General features: G+C 30.5%; 2 protein-coding genes across 9 annotated transcripts in view; both read right to left on the minus strand.

The window, feature by feature from the left end:
- Positions 1 to 654: 654 nt before the first annotated feature.
- On the minus strand, positions 655 to 6129 carry LOC132756235 (uncharacterized). The gene is made up of 3 exons (XM_060747251.1): positions 5553 to 6129; positions 2189 to 2255; positions 655 to 772 (listed from the first exon to the last, which is right to left on the minus strand). Exons 1-3 carry the CDS (start codon positions 6127 to 6129, stop codon positions 655 to 657), a joined length of 762 nt encoding a protein of 253 aa, XP_060603234.1.
- A 4827-nt stretch (positions 6130 to 10956) lies between these two features.
- LOC132756232 (phosphatidylinositol 4-phosphate 5-kinase type-1 alpha-like) overlaps positions 10957 to 27011 on the minus strand; it is a 48604-nt gene continuing 32549 nt past the window's right edge. For 7 of the 8 annotated variants that reach the window (XM_060747241.1, XM_060747244.1, XM_060747243.1 and 4 more), the window contains 3 exons: positions 26399 to 26586; positions 25299 to 25903; positions 10957 to 14390 (listed from right to left, as the gene is read on the minus strand). In XM_060747241.1, coding sequence (XP_060603224.1) covers positions 14379 to 14390; positions 25299 to 25903; positions 26399 to 26586 — 805 coding nt within the window. In that variant the 3' untranslated portion in view covers positions 10957 to 14378. Of the gene's footprint in view, positions 14391 to 19853; positions 19877 to 25298; positions 25904 to 26398; positions 26587 to 27011 lie in introns of all 8 variants that reach the window. The other variant, XM_060747240.1, reaches the window with a different exon arrangement.

The raw sequence follows: 27011 nt of genomic DNA on the forward strand, positions 1-27011 counted from the left end.
GATGGAAGGAAGGAAGGAATGAATGGACGAAGGAAGGAAGGAAAGAAGGAAGGGGCGAAGGAAGGAAGGAAGGAAGGAAGGAAGGAAGGCGAGGGGTGCATGTTTTTCATGATCACACAGAGACCTTTCCTATAAAACATCATTGCTGAATCGAGCAACTCAAAAAAAATAATTGAATCCTTTTATATATATCTAATATCTATATAGTAAGAAACATTTTTGCTGAGCAAAAGTTGAGTAGTATATATTGCACTGATAAACAAACTTCGTGGTTTTCTTACATATAACTGTTAACGTTTTTAATGTAACTTCCTTTAAATGTTATTTCTCTTTTAAAGCAGCATGCCTCAAGATCAGCGAAATATTTTAATTAAAAAAAAAACTTTTGAAATATGTACTAAGATTTTAGTAGACAGATTCAAGATTCAAGTAATAATTTACATGTTATGAGCGATTAATGGTAATTTTTTCATTATGTATAACTATATTGCTACTGCATTACTAACGCAGTAAGGGCAATTTTGTTGCATATTTTGACCTCTTTTGTAATTAAAGTTGGTGGTAGGTCGCATTGATGATGTGTAAATTGCTTAGTTTTGGTTACTATACAATATCAAACATTTAAATTCATTTTCAAAAGTTTCATTAAAATTTTCATAAATCTGGAGGCATGCTGCGTTCAAAATCTAAACATGTCCCATCTGCTCTTGTATTGCTACACGTGTACCAGTATGTATCAAGAACTTCCAAGACATCGCCATTTCTATCTGGTCTGAAAATAAATTTATCATTACAAGAAAGAAAAAGGGATAATATCTATTTGACAAAGTTTCTGTACTTGGCAACATGTATGTGAGCGAAGTCATTTTAATGAGTTCAAAGTAAAGTAAAACAAATACTTTATATGACAAAGTAAAGACTTAAGTTACATCGTTTTTTATTTTGTTTTTTTGTTGTTTTTTTAGTTTCAAAGCAAGTAATTTTTATTACCAAATTTTCAAAGGTGCCGTCATTGTTATGGTGAACATACAGAGAAGTGAATATTTTAGTGATTTTTGAGATACAAGTTAGAAGTCAAATATTGTTGGCGGCCCTTGATCACCCACCTGAGATCCATTGCTGGAAACCGTCTACGTTCTACAATGAATGGGCAGGTGATAATGTCACAATGGGTGTGCCATTTTTAAAGACATCATGTGTTTTTCTATATAGGTCTATATAAATCAAGTGATCCATGAGGGAATTTGGCCTCAAGGGCATGTTTTACAAACAGAACGTAAAGAAACACAAGGTGATGATACTTCATGGCAAATATTTGAGATCCATTGTAGTAATGGAGATCTTTTGTTTAATTTTACAGTTAAAAGTTGTATTTAACAAGTGACTCGTGACTGCTAGTGTCACCATCCAGACAGCGACTTATGAAAATAACAAGAAATAGACTACTTTTACCCGTCCACCGCCTGCTTTAAGCCAACCAGAATAGAGAATTTAATACAACAAAGGAACATAAATGGACGACAAAAGATCTTAAAAGGACACGCCATGCGCCATATACTTTTTTTTGGTGGGGTTACCTTCATTTAGAATTGAAATACTACCTTCATGCACGAAGCTCAAAACTAGTATGTAGGCTCTTGAGTGGTAAACAGTAGTCTCACTCTTAAAGAAACCTTTGCTCTGATTTATCAACATTAAGTCGAGGTTCATTATGCAATGTAATTTGCTTAAAACTGAAGCTCTTTGTGTTAGAATATATATTATGTTAAACTCTATATAAACAAAATGAATCCCAAATAGAGGCCAATTCAAAATTTAGGGCCATGATTTACATAATCGTTTTGGAGCACCACAAGAGGAATCTTCATATCTATGATGTAAAATAAAGAACCCATACTGTAGAGCTTGGTCAATTTTAATCAAAATGGCACGATTGATATATAATTTCAAAGAAGTCCTTTAGGCAATGCTTTACGATAAATACTAAAGATTTGTGTATATCAAGACTTAAATGTGTTTTCTTAGACTATATTCAGGTGGGATGGCAAAGTTGTAAAGTTGCACAATTTTATATAAATTGCAAGAATTTGTTTCGCTGTCGAACTTAAACAAATATGTTTTAACCAATATAACTTAAGAAATGGTTCTTTAGGCAATGCTACATAGCAAATATCTATAAGTCTCTTACAAGAACACGTAGATGTGTCTACATATGTAGTACGTTAACTCCAGAGCGAGGCCAATTTTGACCACACCTGTAAAAATACAAATTTTATATAGAACCACTTGATGATACCACCTGCCAAATATCTGTCACATGGGCATATAGTTTCTCAGGTATATTTCAGATTAATTCTTAAAGCTAACTTTAGCTCTTGTGACCTAATTTTTCACATCAGACTGGAAGCAATATTTTAGGAATTTTGTAGAGGGCCACCTAAGGAGTCTAGTTTAAACCTACCAAATGGTTTGAGAAAAGAAATTTGTGGAGGACACATTAAATTGTGCACAGGTGAACGAAATAAAATCGGTCATCAAGAGCTATCCTACTAAACAAGGATTGCTTTACATTGTCATTACATACCGAGGGACACACAACCTAAAAAGAAAATGTATTGCTACTAGGAAGGGTGTCTCTCCAAATGCATGTTCTTATACAGGAGCATATCCTGTATCTCACTTTGAGGATAAGTTCGTTCACAAATGCAGCTGAGGAATTATTAAATACGCAAGGAAATATGAGAATCTATAGCGTTTATTTCCCTTTAACCTTTGACACATGTACAATTGTTTTCAGTTGCTGTGAAACAAACACTTCTGTTGGGAAATCTATGTAACAAAATAGAGACTATTGAACGAAATGATACCTGGATCAATGAAACGATTAATTTGTAACATTATTTATGTTAATACAAGCAACTACTGTGAATTTTGACCTTATATAACGCTAATTATCTTATAAAATAGACTTGTCAATCTTTCAACCTTGACATAATCATATTTAAGGGGAAATTTCAAAATATATACTAGCTGAATAGCCGACAATGAAAACCATATCCTTATCATAAGCACAGGTAACCTTTTCAGTGTTCCTTAAAATATTGAATAAAAATATGCTATTTCTTTCATTTTGCAAAAGTTTCCCTAAATAATTGTCTTTTTCCTCTTACAAACTTAGAAACGTTACTAATTGGCCCTACATAATCTTTTAAAAAAATAAGTTTTTGGCAAATTATAATTATAAATTGTCTAAAAGAATTATTTGTATAGAATACAAAATACTGATCGATAGCTTCCATTTAATAAGTATGACAATTTTTACATGATAAGCATCTATAACGTGCCCTAACTGTATTATTAAAATTATTTTCTTGATAAGGAAAAATCATATCGATTTCTGAATTAATTTTTCCCCTTTAAATAACCAATTCAAGACAACAAGATTTTATAAAAATGTGGAATTTCTGGCTACAAAATAGATTAAGATTTTCATTTTTATTGGGTCCGGGGCGCCTCCGGGACAAACACCTTATTTCCGGGACTGTCCCGGACGTTATGGCATGTATTGAACTTAATACAAAATGTACTCTGAATTATTTGAAGAAATGGAATATTCCTCATCCAAAATGGAGACAAATGGAAGGAAAGTGTGGATTGAATTAGAAATATACACATTGTCATATTCGTTACATATGCAACTGAAAACACATTGTACATGTAATTGTTCAAAAGAGAAAAAAAATAAATTATATCAACAGTTTATGTGTACACATTAATATTCATACAAAATCAAGCAATTTGATCAATTACACGATACATATTTTTATGTTACACTCCAAATTATACATAGAGAAATCAATATGTGTTAACAGCCATTATCATTGTATTTTATGTGTAAACATATATGTAATATATGTCCATGCAAAAAATGAATATGGAATAATAAATAGTACAATAAAAAAGAACACAATGGTAACTGTTTTAATTGTATCCTATTTGTTCTTAACATGGAAATAAAAAAAATACATTTATAAATTAGACATAAAAAACTTTGTATGACAAAGTGTTTTTATTTTTCTAAAATTTTATCAAATATGGCACGATTTCAGTGATTAATGATAAAAAAAGTGACTGTCAATTTATTCGCCTGTTTAACTTCTACCCTCTTAGGACCAATGGATTTGCCATTGTCAACAGTAGAGCCAGGCCAGCCTGCAAACACAAGTAACTCTGATCACACCCTTTACTATTAACATATTTAGCTCATTTTTTATATATATTTAAATAGTCTCCACTGGGGTTTTAGAATGACCAATTTATTAACGCCCAAACCAATCACTTTGTATATGAAGATTTTTAAAATTTATGTTTATATGCCTATAGACCTTATTGGAGTTACTTTAACGTGAATTAATCTACAATGGGCACATTTTCCATAAGAATTTCAAATATTGATAAAAAAAATATAGAAATGTTATTTGGATATTCTAATATAATAGACTGCATGAAAAATATTTTGTATTTTGGTTACAGTTCTAAATGATTCATTATGAACATTAAAATTTGATGAATAATAATATTATGTTCTTAAACAATTATTTACATGTATCTGCTCTATGTAAAGGCAAGTTAAGTCAAACAATTAATTGGCAAAACATGTACATGTTCATCGCCAAGTAACATGATGAAAATATGTATGATCGGATCTGGTATCTCACACTTTCCAACAATATACATATTAAATTATTTCGTAATGACACTCAATACTATCAACATAATTATTAATTGTATTTAAGACCTCCTCACTTTAAATCCGTTTCACATTGAATAAACCGTTCCAAAATCAAAATTAAAGCCGCTTTCAGTTTGTATTTTAATTCAGAAAAATAATGCAGTGTTCTAACAAAGTAAGTATTTTAATAATTTAATTTTTGAAAAGTGCATCATAATTTCAAAACAGCTATCTATAACGCTAGTGATAGTCTTTTCTAAAAATAGAAGATCGTGGAAAAAAATCGTCCGCTTTGCTAATTGACATATAGAGACTGGACCAGTAGATTATAGGTATCGAGGGGTTTTCATATTTTTTATGTATTTAATTGGCAGCAAATTTCATTTTCCACCTTAATTCATTTGATTAAACGAATATCACAAATTCATATATTTAACCTTTAGAAAAGACGAAGGCCGCTTTAAGTAAATTTGATGAAATAAATAAACGCTTAACGCTAAAAAGTTTAATACTAAAAGAAATTACTTGTAACATGCATGATTACGCATTGTAATGCACATTGGTCCAAATTGACACTTTTTATTAGTGTTTCAAATATTGATAAAAAGTGTAGAAATTTATCACTTGGTTACTTTTATAAAATGTTCCTTGGAATACCAATGTTGGTAGAGCTTTAAAGTTATTTGGAAAATTTATCTTCCATGGAGTTTTGTCTACTTTGTCTTTTATTCGGTAAACCAAAGTTTAAATGTTTTGAATCGCATTAATTTTGAGTCATGACCCTTAATGAAATTATTATGAACAATTATCACGTTTTTACGTTTGGTGTCGGTAAACTGATCAAAATACAGATTCCCTGATGGAAACAAGTTCCTGTCCAGTGGCTTTAAGTGTATTGTCGAGTTTGTGAAAACTTGATTAAACACTGTCTGGTCAATATCTAAACGTTTTTTCAAGGCAGCTTCCCATAGCCTCATTAATTTTATAGACTCATTATTGCTTTTAATAGCCATCAGCCCGGTACATAAATTTCCAGGACCGTCTACCTGCATCCACATATCAAATGGCCCTTGGAAATATGGAAAAGGGTCTTGTAACCATACAGAATCTGTGTCTGTGTAAAGAATATTTGTTCCTGTTTCTAAATACGTCAGAATATACGTCGGTCTTCCCGATGCAAGTTCGTTAAATTCTTTAGATCCGTATACAACAGCCGACCTTAGAGAGTTTCTCCAACTTCTGACTAGAGTGAACACCGACTGTGCATTTAATTGGTGCAGCTTCAAAAACACATCATCGTCCTCGGCAATTACTATCAGGGGGAAGTTTAATTGAAGTTTATTGTAGAAATGAATCCAGTTTTGAAAAAAGTCAAAGTACCCATCATTCACAGTCATTAAAATTGACCAGTTCTTGATACTTAAATTTCTAAACTCTTTTCGTTTGTCTATTTCATTTTCACAGAGTGGATGAGTTTCATGTATAAACATACAAATATACAAAGAATATGAACAACAATCCGAATATCGTTTTCCTTTTAAATTCCATAAGTTTCAGTTACATTCGATATATAGATCTGCGAATAAAATTTTTAATTATATGGCTTACAGCTAAACTCTATAGATTTATATGCTTAAAATTGTTAAATATATATATTTTTTAAATAAATATATTTATATTATACTACTTAACTTTTGATAAGTACCAAACATTTAAGTGTAAATATTTTCGGCCTCTTACAAACGATTTTAAGGAAGGAAGGAGGGATGGAAAGAAGGAAGGAATGGATGAAGGAATGAAGAAAGGAAGGAAGTAAAGGAAGGAAGAAAGAAAGAAAGAAAGGAAGGAAGGAAGGAAGGAAGGAAGGAAGGAATGAAGGAAGGAAGGCGAGGGGTGCATGTTTTTCATGATCACACAGAGACCTTTCCTATAAAACATCATTGCTGAATCGAGCTATTCAAAAAAAAAAATGAATCCTTTTATATATATCTAATATTTATATAGTAAGAAACATTTTTTGCTGAGCAAAAGTTGAGTACTATAATTATATTGCGCTGATAACGAAATTAGCAAACAAATTTCGTGGTTTTTTATTAATGTTAACTTTTTTTAATGTAACTTCCTTAAAAGGTTATTACTCTTTTAAAATCTAAACATGTCCCATCTGCTCTTTTGTTGTTACACGTTTTCTAGTATGTATCAAGAACTTCCAAGACATCGCCATTTCTATCTGGTTTGAAAATAAATTTCTTTTTACAAGAAGAAAAAAGAGGGATACAGAATAAATTTATTTGACACAGTTTCTGTACGTGAGCGAGGTCATTTTAACGAGTTCAAAATACTTTCTATCAGGACAAAAAAAAACTTAAGTTATGCTGTGTTTTTCTTTTTTTTGTTGTTTTTTTTTTCTAGTTTCGAGGCAAGTAATTTTTTATTAGCAGTTTTTTAATGTGTCGTCATTGTTATGGTGAACATACAGAAAAGTGAATATTTTAGTGATTTTTTGGGATATGATCCTTATATAGTTAGAAGTCAAATATTGTTGGCTCTCGATCACTCGCCTGAGAGTCATTGCTGAACAACTTCTACGTTCAACAATGAATAGGCAGGTAATTATGCCACAATGGGATGTGTCATTTTTTAAGACATCGTGTGTTTTGTATATAGGCCTATATAAATCAAGTGATCCATGAGGAAATTACGGCCTCCAAGGCATGCTTTACAAACAGAACGTAAAGTAACACAATGTGATTATTTGAGATCCCTTGTAGTATTGGAGAAGATTTTTTATTTTATTTTACAGTACAAATTGTATCAAATTAGTGACTCGTGACTGCTAGCGTCACCGTCCAGACGGCGACATATACAATATTTGACTATTTAACCCGTTCACCGCCTGCTCGAAGCCAACCAGAATAGAGAATATAATACCACTTGGTAAAAAATGGACGACAAAAGATCTCAAAAGGGGGCGCCAATGGGGCACGCTATCAGCCATGTTTTGTTTTGTGTATTATTTTTTTATTTGGTCCGGTTACCTACATAAAGAATTGAAATATATCTTCATACAATAAGCTCGAAACCAGTATGTAGGCTCTTGTGTGGTAAACAGTATTCGAAGATTTTCTCTTTAAGCAACATTTGCTCCGATTTATCAACATTAGGCAATGGTATTTGCTTAAAATTGAAGCTCTATGTGTTACAATGTATCAACAAAATGAATCCCAAATAAAGGCCATTTCTAAATCCAGGGCTATGATTCATATAACCGTTTTGCAGAACCACATTAGGATTCTCTATGTCTCTGATGTAAAATAAGAAACCGATAGCGCTTTGTCAATTTAATCCAAAGGGCATGATTGTTATATAATTTCGTAAAAGTCCTTTTGGCAATGCTTTCCTTAAGATTTGTGTATATTGTGATACATAGTTTCGCTTATGAAGACTTAAATGTGTTTTCTTAAACTATATCCAGGGGAGAAGGTAAAGTCTCGTACAAGAACACGTAGATATGTAGTAAGTTAACTCCAGGCCCCGTGTTCACAAAGATTTAAGGATCAGGATCAAGATCAGGATCAAATTTAAAAACCCTGATATTTTTTATTGTTTATCCTCATAGATAAATATCTGATTATAAATTTGATAAAACTGACTGACAATAGCAAAGTATAATGAAATTTTTAGAATAAATTAATTGTTATTTGCAAGTATGGGCATTTATACAGTTGATCCAAATATTGATCCTGATCCTAAAATTGATCCTTATTTTTATCCAAATATTTTTGTATTTGTTTTGTTATTTGTTGATTTTATCCCAAAATAGTTTGTTTTCTTTGCAAATCAGCATATTTTTACATTTTGAATATTTACAATTTAATTCAACAAAACACAAATAGTTTTGGTAACATTAAACAATGAAAATAAAATCAGGATCACTTGATCCTGATCCTGATCTTTTCTTAGTGAACACGGGGCCAGACCGAGGCCAATTTTGACCACATCTGTATAAATACAAATTTTATATAGAACCACTTGATGATACCACCTGCCAAATATTTGTCTCAGGTAAATTTCAGATTAATTCTTAAAGTTTACTTTAGCTCTTGTCAGACTGGAAGCATTATTATAGGAAATGTGTAGAGGGCCACCTTAGGAGTCTAGTTAAAATCTACCACGTGCTCCAAGAAAAGAAATTTGTGGAGGACAAATTAAAGTGTACACAGGTGAACTAAAATAACATCGGCCATCAAGAATTAATCTATTAAACAAGGATTACTTTCCATTTTCAGTGCATACTGACGGAAACACAACCTAAAAAGAAAATGTATTGCTACTAGGAAGGGTGTCTCTCCAAATGCATGTTCTTATACAGGAGCATGTCCTGTGTCTGACTTTGAAGATAAGTTCGTTCACAAACGCAGCTGAGGAATTATTAAATACGCAAGAAAATATGAGAATCTATAGCGTTTATTTCCCTTTAACCTTTGACACATGTACAATTGTTTTCAGTTGCTGTGAAACAAACACTACTGTTGGGAAATCTATAAAACAAAATAGAGACTATGTAACGAAATGATACCTGGAAACGTTTTATTTGTAACTTTATGGTAAGACAAGCAGTTAGAAAGTAAATTTTGACCTTAATCACGCTAATGATCGTATTAAATAGACGTGTCAATCTTTCAATCTTGACATAATCATTTATTATTTTTGAGGGAAAATTTCAAACTATATACTAGCTGAATAGCGGACAATGATGACCATATCCGACGTCAGCAAGATGCCGGCAGATCTTGGTCTGCAATGGTCACATGAGTAAAATATGTTGCCGTCGGCAAGCTAAAATGTATTATTATCATCACAGGTAACTTTTTCAGCGTTCCTTAAAATATTGAATAAAAACATTAATCTCCCAGCATGCTATTTTCTTTCAATTTGCCTTAATTTGCCTTAATTTTCATTTTCCTTTAACAAACTTCGAAACGTTAATCATTGGCCCTACATAATCTTTAAAAAAAATATAATTATTTAATTGTCTAAAAGTATTATTTGTATAGAATACAAAATACCGATCTGTTATGCTACAATTTAATAAGTATGACATTTTTTTTTACATGATAAGCATCTATAACGTGCCCTAATTATATTATTAAAATTATTTTCTTCAGATGAAAAATCATATCGATTTCTGAATTAATTTTTCCCCTTTAAATAACCAATTCAAGACAACAAGATTTTATAACAAGAACTGTCGGAGGACAGTAACGCTCGACTACCCAAAATTTTTCCCCCTTTTAAAAATTTTTTTAAAAAAAAATTTTAAAAAAGGGGGTTTTTTTTTAAAAAATTAAAATTTTTTTTTTCCCCCCCCCAAAAATTTTTTTTAAATTTTTTTGGGTTTTTAATTAAAAAAAAAATTTTTTAATTATTTAAAGGGAAAAAAAACCCCCCCAAAAGGAAGACAAAGGGAAGGAAATTTGGGATTAAATTTAGAAATATTTTCATATTCGTTAATATGCAACGGGAAAAAAATTGTACATGTAATTGTTCAAAAGAGAAAAAAATGAATTATTTCAACAGTTAATGTGTACAAATTAGTATTCATACAAAATCAAGCAATTTGATCAATTACACAATACATATTTTTATGTTACACTCCAAATTATACATAGAGAAATCAATATGTGTTAACAGCCATTATCATTGTATTTTATGTGTAAACATATATGTAATATATGTCCATGTAAAAATGAATATGGAATAATAAATAGTACAATAAAAAAAGAACAAATGGTAACTGTTTTAATTGTGTCCTATTTGTTCTTAACATGGAAATAAAAAATACATTAATAAGACAAAAAAATTCTATGGCAAAGTATTTTTATTTTTCTAACATTTTGTCAAATGTAGTACAATTTCGGTCATTAATGATAAAAAATTGACGGTGAATTTATACTCCTGTTTAACCCTTAACCTCCTAGAGACAATGAATATGCCATTGTCAACAGTACAGCCAGCTAGGCCAGCCTGCAAACACATGCAAATCAAAAACCTTTACTATTAACATATGTAGCTCTTTTTTTTATTTAAATAGTCTCCACTGAGGTTTTTAGAATGACCAAGGCTGAAACTATTTTTCTACCAATTTATTAACGCCCAAACCAATAACTTGTGTGCAAATCTTTAGCCCAATCCTCATCCTTGGTTTTTTTTCCAGAATAATCAGAATAATTTTTATTGTAAAAAATAGTCCAAAAATGAAAATGTTGCAATGCTTTTCTCTCAAATCAATGATCGAATTATTCAGATTTTCGATTTAAATCTGATTGATATTTCTTTCTTCTCCTTATAATTATTAATTGTTTTCAAGACCTTCTATTATAGACCAATTCACTTAAAACCCCTTTCACGTTGAATGAACTGTTCAAATTTCACAATTAAAGTGGCCTTCAGTTTTTATTTCAATTTCGAAAAACAATTCAGTGTTGTTTCAAACTTAAATAGTTTAATAATTTTATCTTGGAAAAGTGCATCATATCTTCAAAACAACGTCCCTCGAGAGCAATCTATAACGCTTGTGAGGATCATTTCTAAAAATAGAAGATCATTGAAACGAATCATCTGCTTTACTAATTTAAATAGAGACCGGACTCATAGACTAAAGGTGTCAAAATTTTTTTTTAATTGTCTATGTATTTTACCGACGGCACATTTCATTTTCCACTTTAATTCGTTTGCTTTGACAAATAAAATATTTAACCTTTAGAAAAGCTGAAGGTCGCTTTAAGTAAATTTAATACTTAACTTCATCAGGTCAAGCGTTGATATCGGTATAAGACTAGATTTAAGAAAAACAAGGAAAGTAAAAAATCTTTTGCTAAAAAAACTGAACAAGTAGTTTTTTATTTTATGAAAATTTCAATTTCTTCTATGTACAATAAAATAAACAGAACTGTTTATTCTAGTTTACTGTTGAATATCTGAACAATCTGGAAGAAACTGGGGATAGTAAAGCAAAAATAAAACAATCATGGTTAGAATAATATGCCTGTGCTAACAGAATTTCAACCTGTATGGAGAAGTTATGCCAGCTGGAACGGATTTTGTAAACTCATTAATTACATAATTTTTTACATGTTGAAAGCACGTGAACACCCCCCCCCCCCTACAAAAAACAAAAAAAACAATATTCCTAATGAGACAAGAACCCTGCCAAATCAATCATAAAGATAAGCGTTAAGAAGCATATACATGTGTGCATTCCTTAATAACGTCAAAATTAGCGATTTTTAAACTTATCTTATTAACTGAAACAATAGTTTTATTTGATTTTTCAGGGCAAAATTGATCATTAAATTATCCTAGCAGTTGGTAAAAGAATCATCTTGACCTGTAAAAAGCAAAATTACATCCATAAATAAAATTGAAATTCTCTTTTTTCAAAAATCATGCATGCATCACCGTTCAAAATTGATATGAAAAAAATCAGTGGAGAGAAAAAAATTGAATCTTTGTTTATTACGTACTGTTACACAATACTCTTATAAATCCTGTCTTTTGATTGGTTATTTAATGACTTGATGTTGATAATGACCAATGGCATGTATGCTATTGCAACACGGGTAAGAAAAAGAAATTTATGCTAATCTATGTAAATTACGATGGTAATTATATGTAAATTTATGGTAATATATGCATGTTACAATAATATGCAAATCACTGGTTTTTATGTATGATATATGCAATGATCAACAGAAACTATTCTATGTATGATATGAAAACGTTTATTAATGCTTTTTTCTGCTATTTCCTCTTTTAAACCATTACTTCCAGCCGAAAGAAGTAATCCATAAAATCTTTCTGTTCCCAGAAACCTTATTTAAAAAGGTAATACTTTGACACAACTGGCTACTGAACAATGTTTAACACATTGAAGATCCCCAAACATAATTAGATATTGCTTGAATGTAGTTATTTAAAGGTCAATCCTATTAGATGCTAAAAATAGTTTTTCATGTATATTAGTAACTATAAATAGCATCCAATGATATTGGCTGTTACATAAGTTGGTATAGGCATCAGCCAATCACTGGGCTTTAAAAATATTTTTTTTATCAATAAAAATAACCAATCAGTGAGGAAAGTGCCTTACATAAAAATCAAAATAAAATCTTTAAAGTGTTAATTGGTTTAGTATAATGACTCAAATTAAGAACTTATTGCAGAATAAGGGTTGGAGTACATCGCAATTTGTCTTGAACTCAAGAATCCAAAATTACAGGTGGGCGAAAAATGCAGCCTGAACCATAATAGCAGGGTGGCGATAACAGGAAGTCAACTGAAGTTTTTGACATGACCAAACTGGAAGTTTTCTTTCATGATTTTAATTAGCAATTTGATGTAGGTCTATTCCAAATAATTTTTGAACAATTTTTTGAACATTCCCTCTATAATAATAATAATCATTTAAACACAAATCAGGTTAAGAATTGCACTAGATATCAATTTAATGCATTCTTTAACATGTTAGTACCAAAGTTGGTCTATCTAAGGTTTCAAAATTTTAAAATATTGTGCTTTTGGACCTCAAAAATAAGTAATTGATAACAACTTTAGTCATACAACAGAAGTGAATTTAAAGTAAAGGTTTTGTATGGTGATTTACATGTCAATTCATTTTTACCCTGACAATGCTAAGAATCTTAAATGGACTTGTCCATCTTTCATCCTCGATAAAACCGTTAATATCATTTTTGGGTAATTTTCATAGTATCATCACAATTTATGACCTAAAGACCAGATCTACTGATCTAAAAAAGAACATCCTTATCTAAAATTAGAACATATTCATCTACATGTAAATATAGAAAAAGACATATACAGTAATCCAGTCCTTCACTGATTGGTTGACAGTTTCAAAATCAAGATCAGATGGCACAGATATGCTATACCAGCTTATCTTGGTCTACATGGTCTACACTAGTTTGCATGTGTTGATTCAGCTGCCACCAGCTGGCTAAAACTTCATCTGTCTCAGTGATACCTATTCAGAAAGAGTTCTCTCCCCTTAATTTTGCTGGACATATTACAGAACTTTTTCTTGGAATAAATTAATACATTGTGAAGATAGGACTTTGAACAAAATAAATGTTCAGTAACTTATGAAAAGAATTAATCACAGTATGTCACAGTATTTACTTCAAAATCATTACACATGCTTGATCACACACTCCTAATAGAGCAATATGTAACTAACTGTTCAAGCTGAATAAATAACATTGAAGTAGTTACAGAAAAAAAAAACACATTACAAATGCATGGATTTTCTTGTCAATCATTCTTACAGAAATTTTGCACCTCTAATGCAAAATGAATTGAGTATAAATATGAATTAATGATAGAAAGACATCGAAATGTAAAATATCATCAACATTCATGACCTAAAGATCAGATCTACTGATCTAAAAATAGAACATCCTTATCTAAAATTAGAACATATTTCATCTAAATATAGAATACACATGTATAACAGTAATTCAATCCTTCACTGATTGGTTGACTGCTTCAAGAGTTCTATAAATACCGGCCAATCAAATTGAGACACAGTTGTAATAGTTATTGTCTTTATCCAATGGAATTGCTCAGCTCATAAATATGTCTGAAAATAGATAAAATATTGTTTCTTGCTTATGATAATAACTACAAATAAAACAATTTAAAATGGTAAGTTGAATCTTGGTATTAACTTTATGAATAAAAGGGAACAATTTTGCAAAATTATTTTTTATAAACTGCAAAACTGACTTATCAAATCAAATGATACATCTTTACAAATTATTGAAATTCAAAAATATATGATATTATGTAAATAAGATTTTCTTCACAAGACATTTTTTGTGTGCAATATTCAAGATGATTAAATAGCCCGAAAATCGGAAAATTTGCAATATTCGTAGTAATAAAGTAGCCTGAAAATCGGAAAGAACTAAGATTTACACAACATTAAAGGAATTTATTATACAATGTAAATGTGATCCCATTAGAACTGAACCAACATGCCATATCAAGATTTCTTGGATAAGATGTAGACATTTGGAACATTGGGCCATCTCCCTAGTTACACACTATTACTTTTAGTAACAGGTCATATATATTACATACAGACATCATTATACCAACAGATGGATTATAACAACATAGGAAATAATATATATATGTATAACATTAGACACTTAAAGTAAACATGCACACAAATATCTACTTTACGTTTCCAGTAAATATGCTGCACTCAAGAGTTAAAAGAGTTTTTGTTTTTTTAGAAAGCTTACACCTCAACTATGTTTGTTTGTTTGTTTGATTTGGGTTTTATGTCACACTGACACAGTATAGGTCATTTGGCGACGTTCCGGCTTTACTGGTGGAGGAAGACATCAGGTGCCCTTGTGTGCATTTTTTCAGGCAGGAACGGGCACATGAGTAGAACCAGCAACGTTCCGTAAGCTAGCTGGATAGTTTTCTCACATGAAAGAATCCAAAGTCCCTGTCGGGAATCGAAATACAGCGGTCACAGAGGGGCAAGTGGTTTGAAGTGAATGACCTTAACCACTCGGCCAAGGACACGCACCTCAACTATGAAGAATGCATATAATATTTCATAATATAAATAACAAATGATCAAAAACAGAATCATAGCCATGTAGATCTCATTTATTCTTCTCTTAAAAAGATTTGAAACGTTATAAAAGTTTAATCCAAACCTATCTTTTAAAAGGTAATATATATTTTTATTTATTCTTTTTTCTATTTTATCACTTTTTATAGCCTCACCAATAGTGTGTAAAGGTCAAATGGCGAACTTTCAGCTTTTATTGCTGGAGGCGGACCACAAGTGCCTCTTCTTGCAAAATTTCTGGCACCAATGGACACCAGAGTTATAGAGCTATTAAACTTCTATCAGCTATATATAAGATAGCGTCCACACATGAAGGAATATTATTAAAGTTCACTCAGAATGGGATTCAAACCAACAGTTAAAAGTGACCTTTACCAGTCGGCCATCGTGGTAAAAAAGGTAAGCAAAAGAAGAACGATAAGGCAAAAAATGTTGAACTTGTTGCCTCTAATGATTAATAAAAAGTCTTAAATTTTTTTTTTTAGTAAATTTCTTTCCTTTAAGGATTTAAGTCATTTTGGTAATGGTTTTAACTTTTTGGTGTCATTTCCTCTTTTTTTTTAATATTCTTATTTGTTTTTTTTGTTTTACCCAACGGTCTTGTGTCTCCTCCCATACCCTTTTCTATAAGGAAAACATCGATAAATTAAGACAATTTAGCATCAAGGGACATTATTTTTAATGCTTGGTTGGTAAGACTTTCAATTTTTCATCAACAAAAAAATTATGGATCACAAAAAAGTAAGATACAATGTACAAACAACCAATAACAATAAGCATTTAAAACAAGAACAATGTGTTTGGTGATTAAGATTATCAATTTATAATTAATTATAGATAATTGTTACTATTTCTGACTTACATGTCACTGTCTTAGATGACGACTGTCATAATGAAGACGATAAAGATGATATTTAAAATTATACTGGTTATGATGATGTCGAAGCTTATTATGATGATGATAATGATAATTTTTATGATGATGATTATGATGCTAATAATGATAATGATGATGATGATAATGATGATGATAATGAGGATGTTTCTAATGAAAATGCTAATGGTAATAATGATGATGACTATCATCATCATTATATTAATTGCAGGGCTAAAAATCAAAATTCCTTGCACAAGCTTACTCAATATCAGAACAGTGATTTTCTGTAAAACTTAACTCAAAAAAATGCTATGAGTATTACTAACTATATCTCTGTAAAACTTAACTCAAAAAAATGCTATGAGTATTACTAACTTTATCTATCAGTTTATATATAGAAGTTGATATAGATATAGATATGATACATATACTAGCTAGTGTTAGCAAGTTCCAAATTAGCCTGTATACAATTGACCATTAGCTGTGTAATACATGCTTGTCCACAAGGTTTTCCGGAAATCACAAACATAACATTGCATGACCCTTTTTCAACAATTATTACTACAATATATAACTGCTACATAACCTAATGATCTTCTATAGCACACTGTGGATAATTGTGAATGTACCTTTAAGACACATTTTAGGCAGAATTTAAACTGTTCCAATAGAATTACTTTAAACTTTGTATGTTGTTACAATATAATGACAGAAATATTTTGCATGGAAAAAGCTGGGTGTCAGTCTGACCTCATGTCTTTAAGCAATGGCTGAAATGATCTGTTTGGTATAACATGCATAATCACTTATCCACAATGCACTAATAAAAGCTATTCTATAACATGACCACCAATCCAATAAACTTTTACTCACTACATATCTACAGTAAACATGTATGTTTACGCAGGTATAATAAAACAATGCAGAGCTTTTCAAAATTATAAAATATCGAAATCAAGGAGTATAATTGTTACTTCATTCACAATTTTTTTGTTGTCTTTTAATCTATTTCTTATGAATACTTTTGTTCTTATCTATTTCTTTTACAAAAGTCTTTTGTTTTGTATCTACTTCTCTTATAAAATTATTTTGTTCCATATCTGTTTCTAATAAAATTCTTTTGTTTCTTATCTATATCTATTTCTTTTGCAAAAGTCTTTTGTTTCTTATCTGTTTCTTTTACAAAAGTCTTTTGTTTATTATCTTTTTCTTTTGTAAAAGTTTTTTGTTTTCTTATCTGTTTCTTTTATAAAAGTCTTTTGTTTCTTATCTATTTCTTTTACATTATCTATTTCTTTTACAACAGTCTTTCGTTTCTTATCCATTTCTATTAAAAAAGTCTATTGTTTCTTATCTATTTCTATTAAAAAAGTCTTTTGTTTCTTATCTATTTCTTTTACATTATCTATTTCTTTTACAACAGTCTTTCGTTTCTTATCCATTTCTATTAAAAAAGTCTTTTGTTTCTTATCTATTTCTATTAAAAAAGTCTTTTGTTTCTTATCTATTTCTTTTACATTATCTATTTCTTTTACAACAGTCTTTCGTTTCTTATCCATTTCTTTTATAAAAGTCTTTTGTTTCTTATCTATTTCTTTACTAATAAAAGTCTTTCGTTTCTTATCTATTTCATACTGACGTAAATGCATGAATAGACAACATATATATTTAAAAAAATATTTTAAACAAACATGGAAGAGAATAAGTAATTTTAATAAGCTACATGGTTTATTATACCTGCACAGAGAAAGTCATTCCAGCCTTGTAAATCAGCAATTCAGAAAATACATCATTATGTACATATTTTGAGTATATGTTAAATGTTAATAATAATCTAATGCCCCAATTCCTTGTAAAAAAGCTACATTTAAAACCTTCAACAAAATTGGCAAAAAGTCAAATTTTGAAGTTGTTAAAATATTAATGTTGGGCAAAAGACTTAAATGTACAACCAAAATCCCTCAAGTTACATAACTGTCAGAAAAGAGGCTTAAATGTAAAAACCAAATCCCCAAAGTTACATAATTGTAAGAAAAGAGGATTAAATGTAAAAACCAAAATCCCTCAAGTTACATAATTGTAAGATAAGAACTTTAAATGTTAAACTAAAATCCCTCAAGTTACATAGCTGTCAGAAAAGAGGTTTAAATGTAAAAACCAAAATCCCCAAAGTTACATAATTGTAAGAAAAGAGGATTAAATGTAAAAACCAAAATCCCTCAAGTTACATAATTGTAAGATAAGAGCTTTAAATGTGAAATCTAAATCCCTCAAGTTACATAATTGTAAGAAAAAATGTTTAAATGTAAAAACCAAAATCCCTCAAGTTACATAACTGTTAGAAAAGAGGTTTAATGTAAAAACCAAAATCCCTCAAGCTACACAGCTGTCAGAAAAGAGATTTAAATGCAAAAAAAAACAAAATCCCCCAAGTTACATAACTGTCACATAAAATGTTTAAATGTAAAAACCAAAATCCCTCAAGTTACAATTGATGGAAATATGACTAATAAATAACAACCCGAATCCCCCATATGATGGAAAAGACTTAAACAACCCATATCCCCCAAGTTACAAAGCTGTAAGATGAGGCTTAGAATATAAAACAAAATTCCCCCAGGTTACATAATTGTTAGGCAGAAAGCTAGCAAGTACAACCATAATCCCCCCAAGTTAAAAATCTCTCAGATAAGGATTAAAATGTTGAACAGAATGCTTAAATTTTGGATCAAAACCCCAAAACTTACAGAACTGTTGGATATTGCATCTGAAATTCCTTAAGTTCCAAAGCTGTCAGAATATAGGGTCAAATGTAAAACCAAAATCCCCCAAGTTACACAGCTGTCAAAAAATCCCATTACCAACAGTTAATGCACAACTTCATTTTCATATAGCCATATACAAATAGGCCAAAAGCCAAATAATGTACAGCCAAACTTCTGGTAGACATAGATACATTGGCCAAAAGCCACAGAATAAGCAACCATATGTCTGGATGCCATAATATAGATAGGCCAAAAGCCAGGTAATAAGCAACCAAATATCTGGTAGCCATATATAAATAGGCCAAAAGCCAGGTAATAAGCAACCAAATATCTGGTAGCCATATATAAATAGGCCAAAAGCCAGAGTGTGCAACCAAATTTCTGATAGCCATATATAAATAGGCCAAAAGTGTGCAACCAAATTTCTGACAGCCATATATAAATAGGCCAAAAGCCAAAGAGTGTGCAACCAAGTTTCTGGTTGCCATATTATAAATAGACCAAAAGCCAGAGTGTGCAACCAAATTTCTGATAGCCATATATAAATAGGCCAAAAGTGTGCAACCAAATTTCTGACAGCCATATAAATAGGCCAAAAGCCAGAGAGTGTGCAACCAAATTTCTGGTAGCCATATATAATAGGCAAAAAGCCAAAGAATGAGTTATCAAATCTTTTTTAGCCATTTAAATATATAAGTATATGTATAGGACGAAGGCAATAGATGTATTCACTGCTGATTTAGAAGGCAATATCTACAAGCTAAGCTAAACATTAGGAAACAAAGAAAGTGTTAAAACTCAACAAACCAAGGTCCCCCTTTTTTCTACTTCTGCAAAAATGCAAACAAAAATATAAAACACAGTCAGTAACTCAGTCACACAAACATCCCAAAAGTAGTTAAACAACTAGATAGCAAAATAGTGAAACATCTGTTGAAGGATATAAAGCTTTATAATACTGCAATTTTGTAGCATCGCTTTTGATTGGATAATCATGAGGTTTATATAAACAAAATATACACAGCTGCTCTTAATTTACAAAGTTATTTCTTTCTTTATTCCTGATTAAGGACGGTTGCTGTTTTGTAAATTTGTTATATTTTTTTTTTATTGAAGTTGTATGTACTCTATTATCAAATTTATCAAAATAAACAAACAAATATTCTGCGAACTAAACACAGTCCAATACAGCTTTAAAAGCAGTCCAATATAGCTTTATACCCTTTTAAGCAAAGATAAATTAATGTATTATTTCATTAAGTCAAAAAATGCACTCAAACAAAATAGTGCTAATATGCAAAGCAATAAAAAAATCACGAAATATGTCAGAATAGCATTTCATATAAATCTACGTTTATGGAAAATGTAAAAATGTATATTTAAAAGCATGATTGTAATCTATATTATGCTTTTTTTTAACCATGCAATGTAATTTAGTCAACATTTTTAGGTGATGTACCAATTGACCATTCATTTTTAACATGCTTTTACTTAAGTTTATTTATTAAGTTATAATATCCTTAAATTATTATTTATTAAGTTATATCCTTAAATTATTTTTTTTGCTTGGTTAGGGTTTACCTCCTACCAATATATAAGAGTAATAATATACATATTTTACTTGACCAGCCTGTATTGGTCACACTGTTGAAAAGACCATGCGTTTTAACTTTTTATTAAATAATTTAAGAACAAAGTGAATTGACGCTGACACCTTTAGTTTTCTAATGACTTAACTCATTCCGACCATTTACCTTTTAATTGATGCTTAAATTAACTGAACACAAGTTTTCATGGATAAGCACCATCCAATAAATGCATAAGCCAAAACTAATCTACATTCAGGTTAAGCACTTAAATTAGAGAGGGAAGGTTATATCTGCTAAATTCATTGGTGAACAAATGTCTGAAAGAGGTGGAATATTTTTCATCAATGAATGTCAAAAAGGGGTGGAATATTTCCTATCATATGGATGTCAAACAGTGGTGGATATTAGTTATTAAAAGATGTCTGAACAGGGTGTAATATTTCTTATTAAAGGATGCCTGTAAGAGGTGAAATATTTTTCATCAATCAATGCCAGAACAGGATGGAAAATTTATCATTTGGATGTCTGAAAGGGTTGAAATATTTCTTATTAAACCTGACCAGAAGAGGTGGAATATTGTCTGAAAGTGGTGGAATATTTTCCATCAAATAATGCCAGAAAGGGGTGGAATATTTCTTATTAAAGGATGTCTGAAAGGGTTGAAATATTTCTTATTAAACCATGTCCAGAAGAGGTGGAATATTTTTATTATTTGAATGTCAGAAAGCGGTGGATATATTGTGTTTAAAAGATGTCTGAAAGTGGTGGAATATTTTCCATCAATTAATGCTAGAAAGGGGTGGAATATTTCTTATTTAAGGATGTTTGAAAGAGGTGGAATATTAAATTTTCTTATTAAAGGATGTCTAAAATGTCTAAAAAAACGAATATTTTTCATAATCAATGCCATAGTTTTGAACACCTATGTTGCCTGAAAAGGTTAATAGAAATAAAATCTGTAGAAAGAAGTGTAACAAAAATGCTAAAAGCTATGCCTAAAGTAAGAAAAGAAAGGGAGATACAGAATGATATCAATGAAACAATTTTAACAATACATTCTTTTTTCTACTTTCAGATTCTACAATGTTTTAAACAATGCTTTAATTTTAATTTAATTTCCATATTTACATAAATTCAATGAAATGTTTTTTCATCATAATAAATTATAAAAATAGACAATGTGTAATTAGTATCTTAATGAATAAATATAATATCATTAAACAGGGCTTCCGTTAACGGGCGTACGGCCGTAAATTACGCCCGAAAATCGTATCTGTACGCCGAAAATTAAGATCAATGACGTACCGCTGACTTCCAAAAATTTAGGAATACGGCGAAAATCGTAAGCCGTGACGTACGCCACGACCATTTTCCGACATTTTCTCACTTTCCTGGCGTACGATTGGATTATTTATCTAACTCCGCCCCCTGAATTGAATGGTTGACATGACAGCGATGGGGGAAATTATGCGAATGCACCTGGCGCGTGGCGAATTAGCGTGTGTTGATTTATGAGCTTGATAATCGTGAAAACAAAGTGATTGGATTAATTGTTTGTTTTGTACGGATAATGGATAGTTAATTGACGTAAACTGTGGTAGGTATCTGTTTTTAATTACTTTAATTAGATAAAATCATTTATTCTTTATTGTGTGCATCGGTAAGTTTTGAATGTATCCGAAAGTTTGCCGAGTCGGCGAAGCGTGTTTTTGTCTTTTGATTTTTTTTCCTTTTTGAAGTTAAAGACGTTTTATTTTCACACATTCTATCGATGTTGATTTGATTTGATTTTTTTTCACTCGCTAATTACGAATACGAAATTATTATGAGAAGCAAAGTTACATTTAAAAATCTTTTTCCCTACCCACTCTCAAAAGATATAGCCAATGTCTCAATGCTCACTTCTGCAATTTGGCGTATCTCAAGAACGTAATTAAAAAATTAATTTGGTCAAGTACGGTGTTCGAAATTACTTTCATAAAACTTTCAATTTATGAGCCTGATTAAATTTAACCATTTTCGGTTGTTAATGTGTTATGATTCATTTGATACACTGAAATTGTGTTCGGTACTGTAGTAAATAATTTTAAACACAAGAGATATTTAAACAACAATTTTTATTTTACAAATAAGAAATATAACAATGCTAAAGGATGTCATGTTTTTTTTATATTTCAGGAAATCTACAGAGATCCACCCTTTGAATCCAAGGACCACAAAAATGCTGTGCAGGCTGATCACATGAGACAACAGCTGTATGGTACTGATCCAGAGGTAGAAAAAGAAGAACCCATCATACACATTTCAGAATCTACTTGTACCATGATTGATTAAAGAATTAAAAGTTTTCTGGAAATATTATTTTTTCTGTTATACCAATGAGCAATTATTTGAATGTTATCACTGAAGGGTTCTACACGGTTACCACTGTCCTTAAATAACAACAATACAGTCCTTTTCAGGGTAATGTTCTTACTTCTATTGAAAATATCAACAATCATGTAAAGATACTTTGAACTTTTTAAATATGTATAATAAAACATTTAAAGGAATGACATTTTCAGAATCTTGTGATTAAAATAATTGCTTTTACTTGTATCATCCCATACTATAAATCAAACATTGAAACATGAAAATTATACGCGTAAGAACAACTGACTTCCAGAAATTTACCTCATGACTTCCAAAATTCCTTGAAAGGAAGTCCTGACTTCCTAAAAAAAATTCCTAGTGGAAGCCCTGATTAAAAATTATCTGACCAAATAATGTGTTAGTAACAGTAATAAACAGAAAGAAAGCTATAAAGTAGCGTGATGTTTCCTATGTGTTGTTGTTATAAAATATCCATATACATATTAAAAGAAGAGAAAATCAATAAGGAAATCCCCTTTCATCAAGATAATGTGCAAACAAATTCCAGTTAAGTTAGTTTTAATATTTTGACATTAGTATAAATATTTGTAGTTATTCTGTGTAGTTATTTAGCCCTTTATCCAGATGACTGTTTGTCTATACAGTAGTTTAAGTGTTTATATTTTATCAACAAATTTATAATACTGTACAAATAAATGTAAATGTAATATTCATTTTCATTGGTCAATTATGGGGTTTATATAATCTATAAACACCACTGCTGCAAATTCACAAACTAATTTCTACTTTTTTTTTTCATCCTTATATTTACATGTATTTCTCCAATAAAAATGGGGTGAGGCCATCAAAATAGGGTATGGCCAAAAAATCATGAAATATTGCTAATTTACACATTCATGTTGTTTATGTATATGCAAAAAAGATTTTTATAAGGTCAATATGGGAAGTTTCCCAAACCATAACTGATCATTTGGACAGGGAGAATAAATGAGGTCACCCTTATTTATTTGGGCCCCAAAAAATAATTATAACTTGTAACACAATGTAATCAAAGAAAGGAATTGTGCAGTATTATAAATTTGTTACAAAAACTTTTTTCCAACAGGTTATATGGCTGTATAAAGAAGACTGTTTGCCATATAACCCTTGTCTAGCTGGTCTGGTTATATGGACAGACAACAATTTATACTTGGCCATATAAACCTGACAAAATTGTTTTAAATGTAATGAATTATTGTGAAGTACCCAGCCCAATTCAACTATTAACAAGATCTAATAACCTTAATGTTACCTGAGTTAAGTATTCAACTTACAATTGTTTGACTCTGTGGTATAAAAAAAAGAGCATATAATGAATTCCTTATGTGGCCAAACAAAGAAAAGAAAAGGACAGAAAAAAGTGATAAGTTTTACATTTTACATTGATACTTTAAGCTATTGAAATAATCAAGTGCTATACATTTATTATACGTATAAATATGTAATTACATAAAACATGCTTTTTTAAATAATACAGTCTAAATATTTGAATATTAAATAGAACAAAAATATCTCTAACTGATATGGATAATCTCAGATCTATGTGAGTTATACAAACTTAAAACTCATTGCCTTACTATAAAGAAAAAAGCGGGAAAATTTATTTTTAGTCTTCATGACCCTAACCCTATTCAGCTGAAACCCTGCCAAAAAGCAAAGATGGATGGTTCATAGCAGTATGCTAAAATATTTCGGTCAATAAATAAATGTGATATAATTATTTGAGAAATGTTGTGTTTAGAATTAAAGTTACATTATTACTTTAATCATTTACACAAAAGTAAATGATTGAATACATGTGTTCTGCTCACAATATTACTAATAAATTGAAATTCTTTTATCATGCTAAAACTGTGGAAATGTTTTATTTTATTTAGGTAAGAAGCATAAAGGATTAAATTAATTTAGTTTTTTAATCAACTAAAAGGTTTTTACTTGACTTTAAAAAAAAGGTTTTTACTTGGGTTTAAAAAAAAAAGTTTAAATTAATCATTGATTATGCGACTAATTGATTATTTTCAGACCATGAAATATAACTTTGTCCTTTTATAAGGTCACCTTGCAACAAAAACACTTGACTCAAAACCATTATTTGCATTTAAGGAAATAAAAAAATCATTAAACTGAAATGTTATCATGTTATTAATAAACGAAACAAAATCTGTTAAGAGTTTACTTCAAGACCTACCCTCTGTACTATTCTAATCTTTTCAAATAATTTATCGTTTACGGTTCAAAAAAAAATACTAACCGATTCCTCCACTTCAAAACCACTGCCCTCCTTCACTCCAACATCGGAATTTAATGTTTCAACCTTCAATACATTGGAATCTGTAGTTACACTATATTTTTTCTGCACAATTTCTTTATCAACACCGGAAACGTTTGAGGAGAAGTTTGTACTATCACTTTGACCATATTCACTGGAACGCTCGGTGGTCGTGGAACTAATTATAGATTCTGAATAACCGGTTGACATTGCTTGTGATGAAAATGAAGTGTCCGCGCTTTTATTTGAAATTACACTAACTCTAGGCTCACTTGGAATATTGCTTTGGGAATCGGGCGAGTTCGGTGCAATTTCGATCACCGTACCTCTAGATTGGGTTACGTCACTCCGACTTATATTGCCATTATTATGTAGATTGCTAGTGTTACTAACAGTTTGACTATTGCTGAAACGTTCCTCAGATTTCGAAACAGTCGCGACCGTCGACTCCTGTACAGTTTCTCTCGTATCTAAATGCGACACTGTACTATAATACGACGTCTCTGTACTACTGCTTGCAGCCATCGCCTTCGACGGAGAATTATCAGCTGACATGTTGTCATGGGGTAGATTTGGAATCGTCGTATCTGAAAAAAGAGAATATTGTAACAACAAACATGCCTTTCTGAATTAACAACTGATGCTCATTATTTTTGCTGTGTATTACGATATGAAAGAATGTTGTTTTCGATGATTTCCTATGCTCTGCTTCTTTGAACATTACGATCTATACAAACTTATCTTTAAAGGGTAACTGTTCTGTGTTGTGAGTTTATCTTTATGTATGTAATTTTCATAACCATGTAAGTACTGTAATATAGTAACTTATCATAAAGATTAAATGGTTTGTTCAGTCTTTAGTTTACACATTATCAATTTTAAATTAAAAGAAAGTTTGTAGCTTCATAAAACAACCTGGAGTGCACTTCTTGGTTCAAACTTGTACTGGTGTAACAAACGTTCATTGATCCTATAAGCTCACCTGGAGCCATCTCACAGCTAAAACGTGACCTTAGTAATATGTAATAAGTAACTTATTTGCATTTCTAGAAAAAAAAGAAACAAGATAAGATGAAACTTACCCAGCACCTCACTGCTACACGACGGACTGGAAGGCGTGTAACTAGGGGTGCCCTCTGTAAATTCTGTGTAAGTTGGAGTAGATTCTGACACACTAAGTGGTGAATGGCGAACTTTTGTACTGCTTGAACCTCTTGATAGATTTGTCTCTTCTTGCTGGGAAATTGTTTGGAAATAGGAACGATCAGATCTGAAATAGGTCGAAATAGAAATAGTCAATAGGTAAATGTGATAAAGCATAGAAATAGGAATGTGAAATAAAATGAGTTAATGTGAAATAGGTTAGAAATAGGAATTGTTATGGAAAAATAAAATGGGTAAATGATAAAATAGCTTAAAAATAGGAATGTTGAAATAAAATGAGTTACTGTAAAATAGATTATAAAATAGGAATAGTAAATGTAAAATTTGCTTGGACAAGGAAGGAGGTCATGGTGGTGGTTACTTAGCACAAATACTTTTCAATGAAATCATATGGCAACTTATTCCAGCCTTACTAGGAGGAAAATTCAGATGCCAAAAAAAAATAAATGGAAACACTTTTAAAGTCTCCAGGCTAAAACTGACAAGCCTTAAGGAGAAAAAGCAGGAAAATTCATTTTGGGCCTAACTGAC

This window comes from Ruditapes philippinarum, unplaced genomic scaffold, assembly GCF_026571515.1.
Source record: "Ruditapes philippinarum isolate M1 unplaced genomic scaffold, ASM2657151v2 ctg3134_1_1_1_1, whole genome shotgun sequence".
NCBI classification, from domain to species: domain Eukaryota; kingdom Metazoa; phylum Mollusca; class Bivalvia; order Venerida; family Veneridae; genus Ruditapes; species Ruditapes philippinarum.

Coding starts and splice junctions, on each gene's coding strand:
- LOC132756235 (XM_060747251.1), bottom strand. CDS start 6,129: ATGACTGTGAATGATGGGTACTTTGACTTTTTTCAAAACTGGATTCAT. Junction 2,256..5,552: donor TCAGTTTACCGACACCAAAC/GTAAAAACGTGA, acceptor GTATTTTTACAG/GTGTGGTCAAAATTGGCCTC. Junction 773..2,188: donor AGACACATCTACGTGTTCTT/GTAAGAGACTTA, acceptor ATTTATTTTCAG/ACCAGATAGAAATGGCGATG.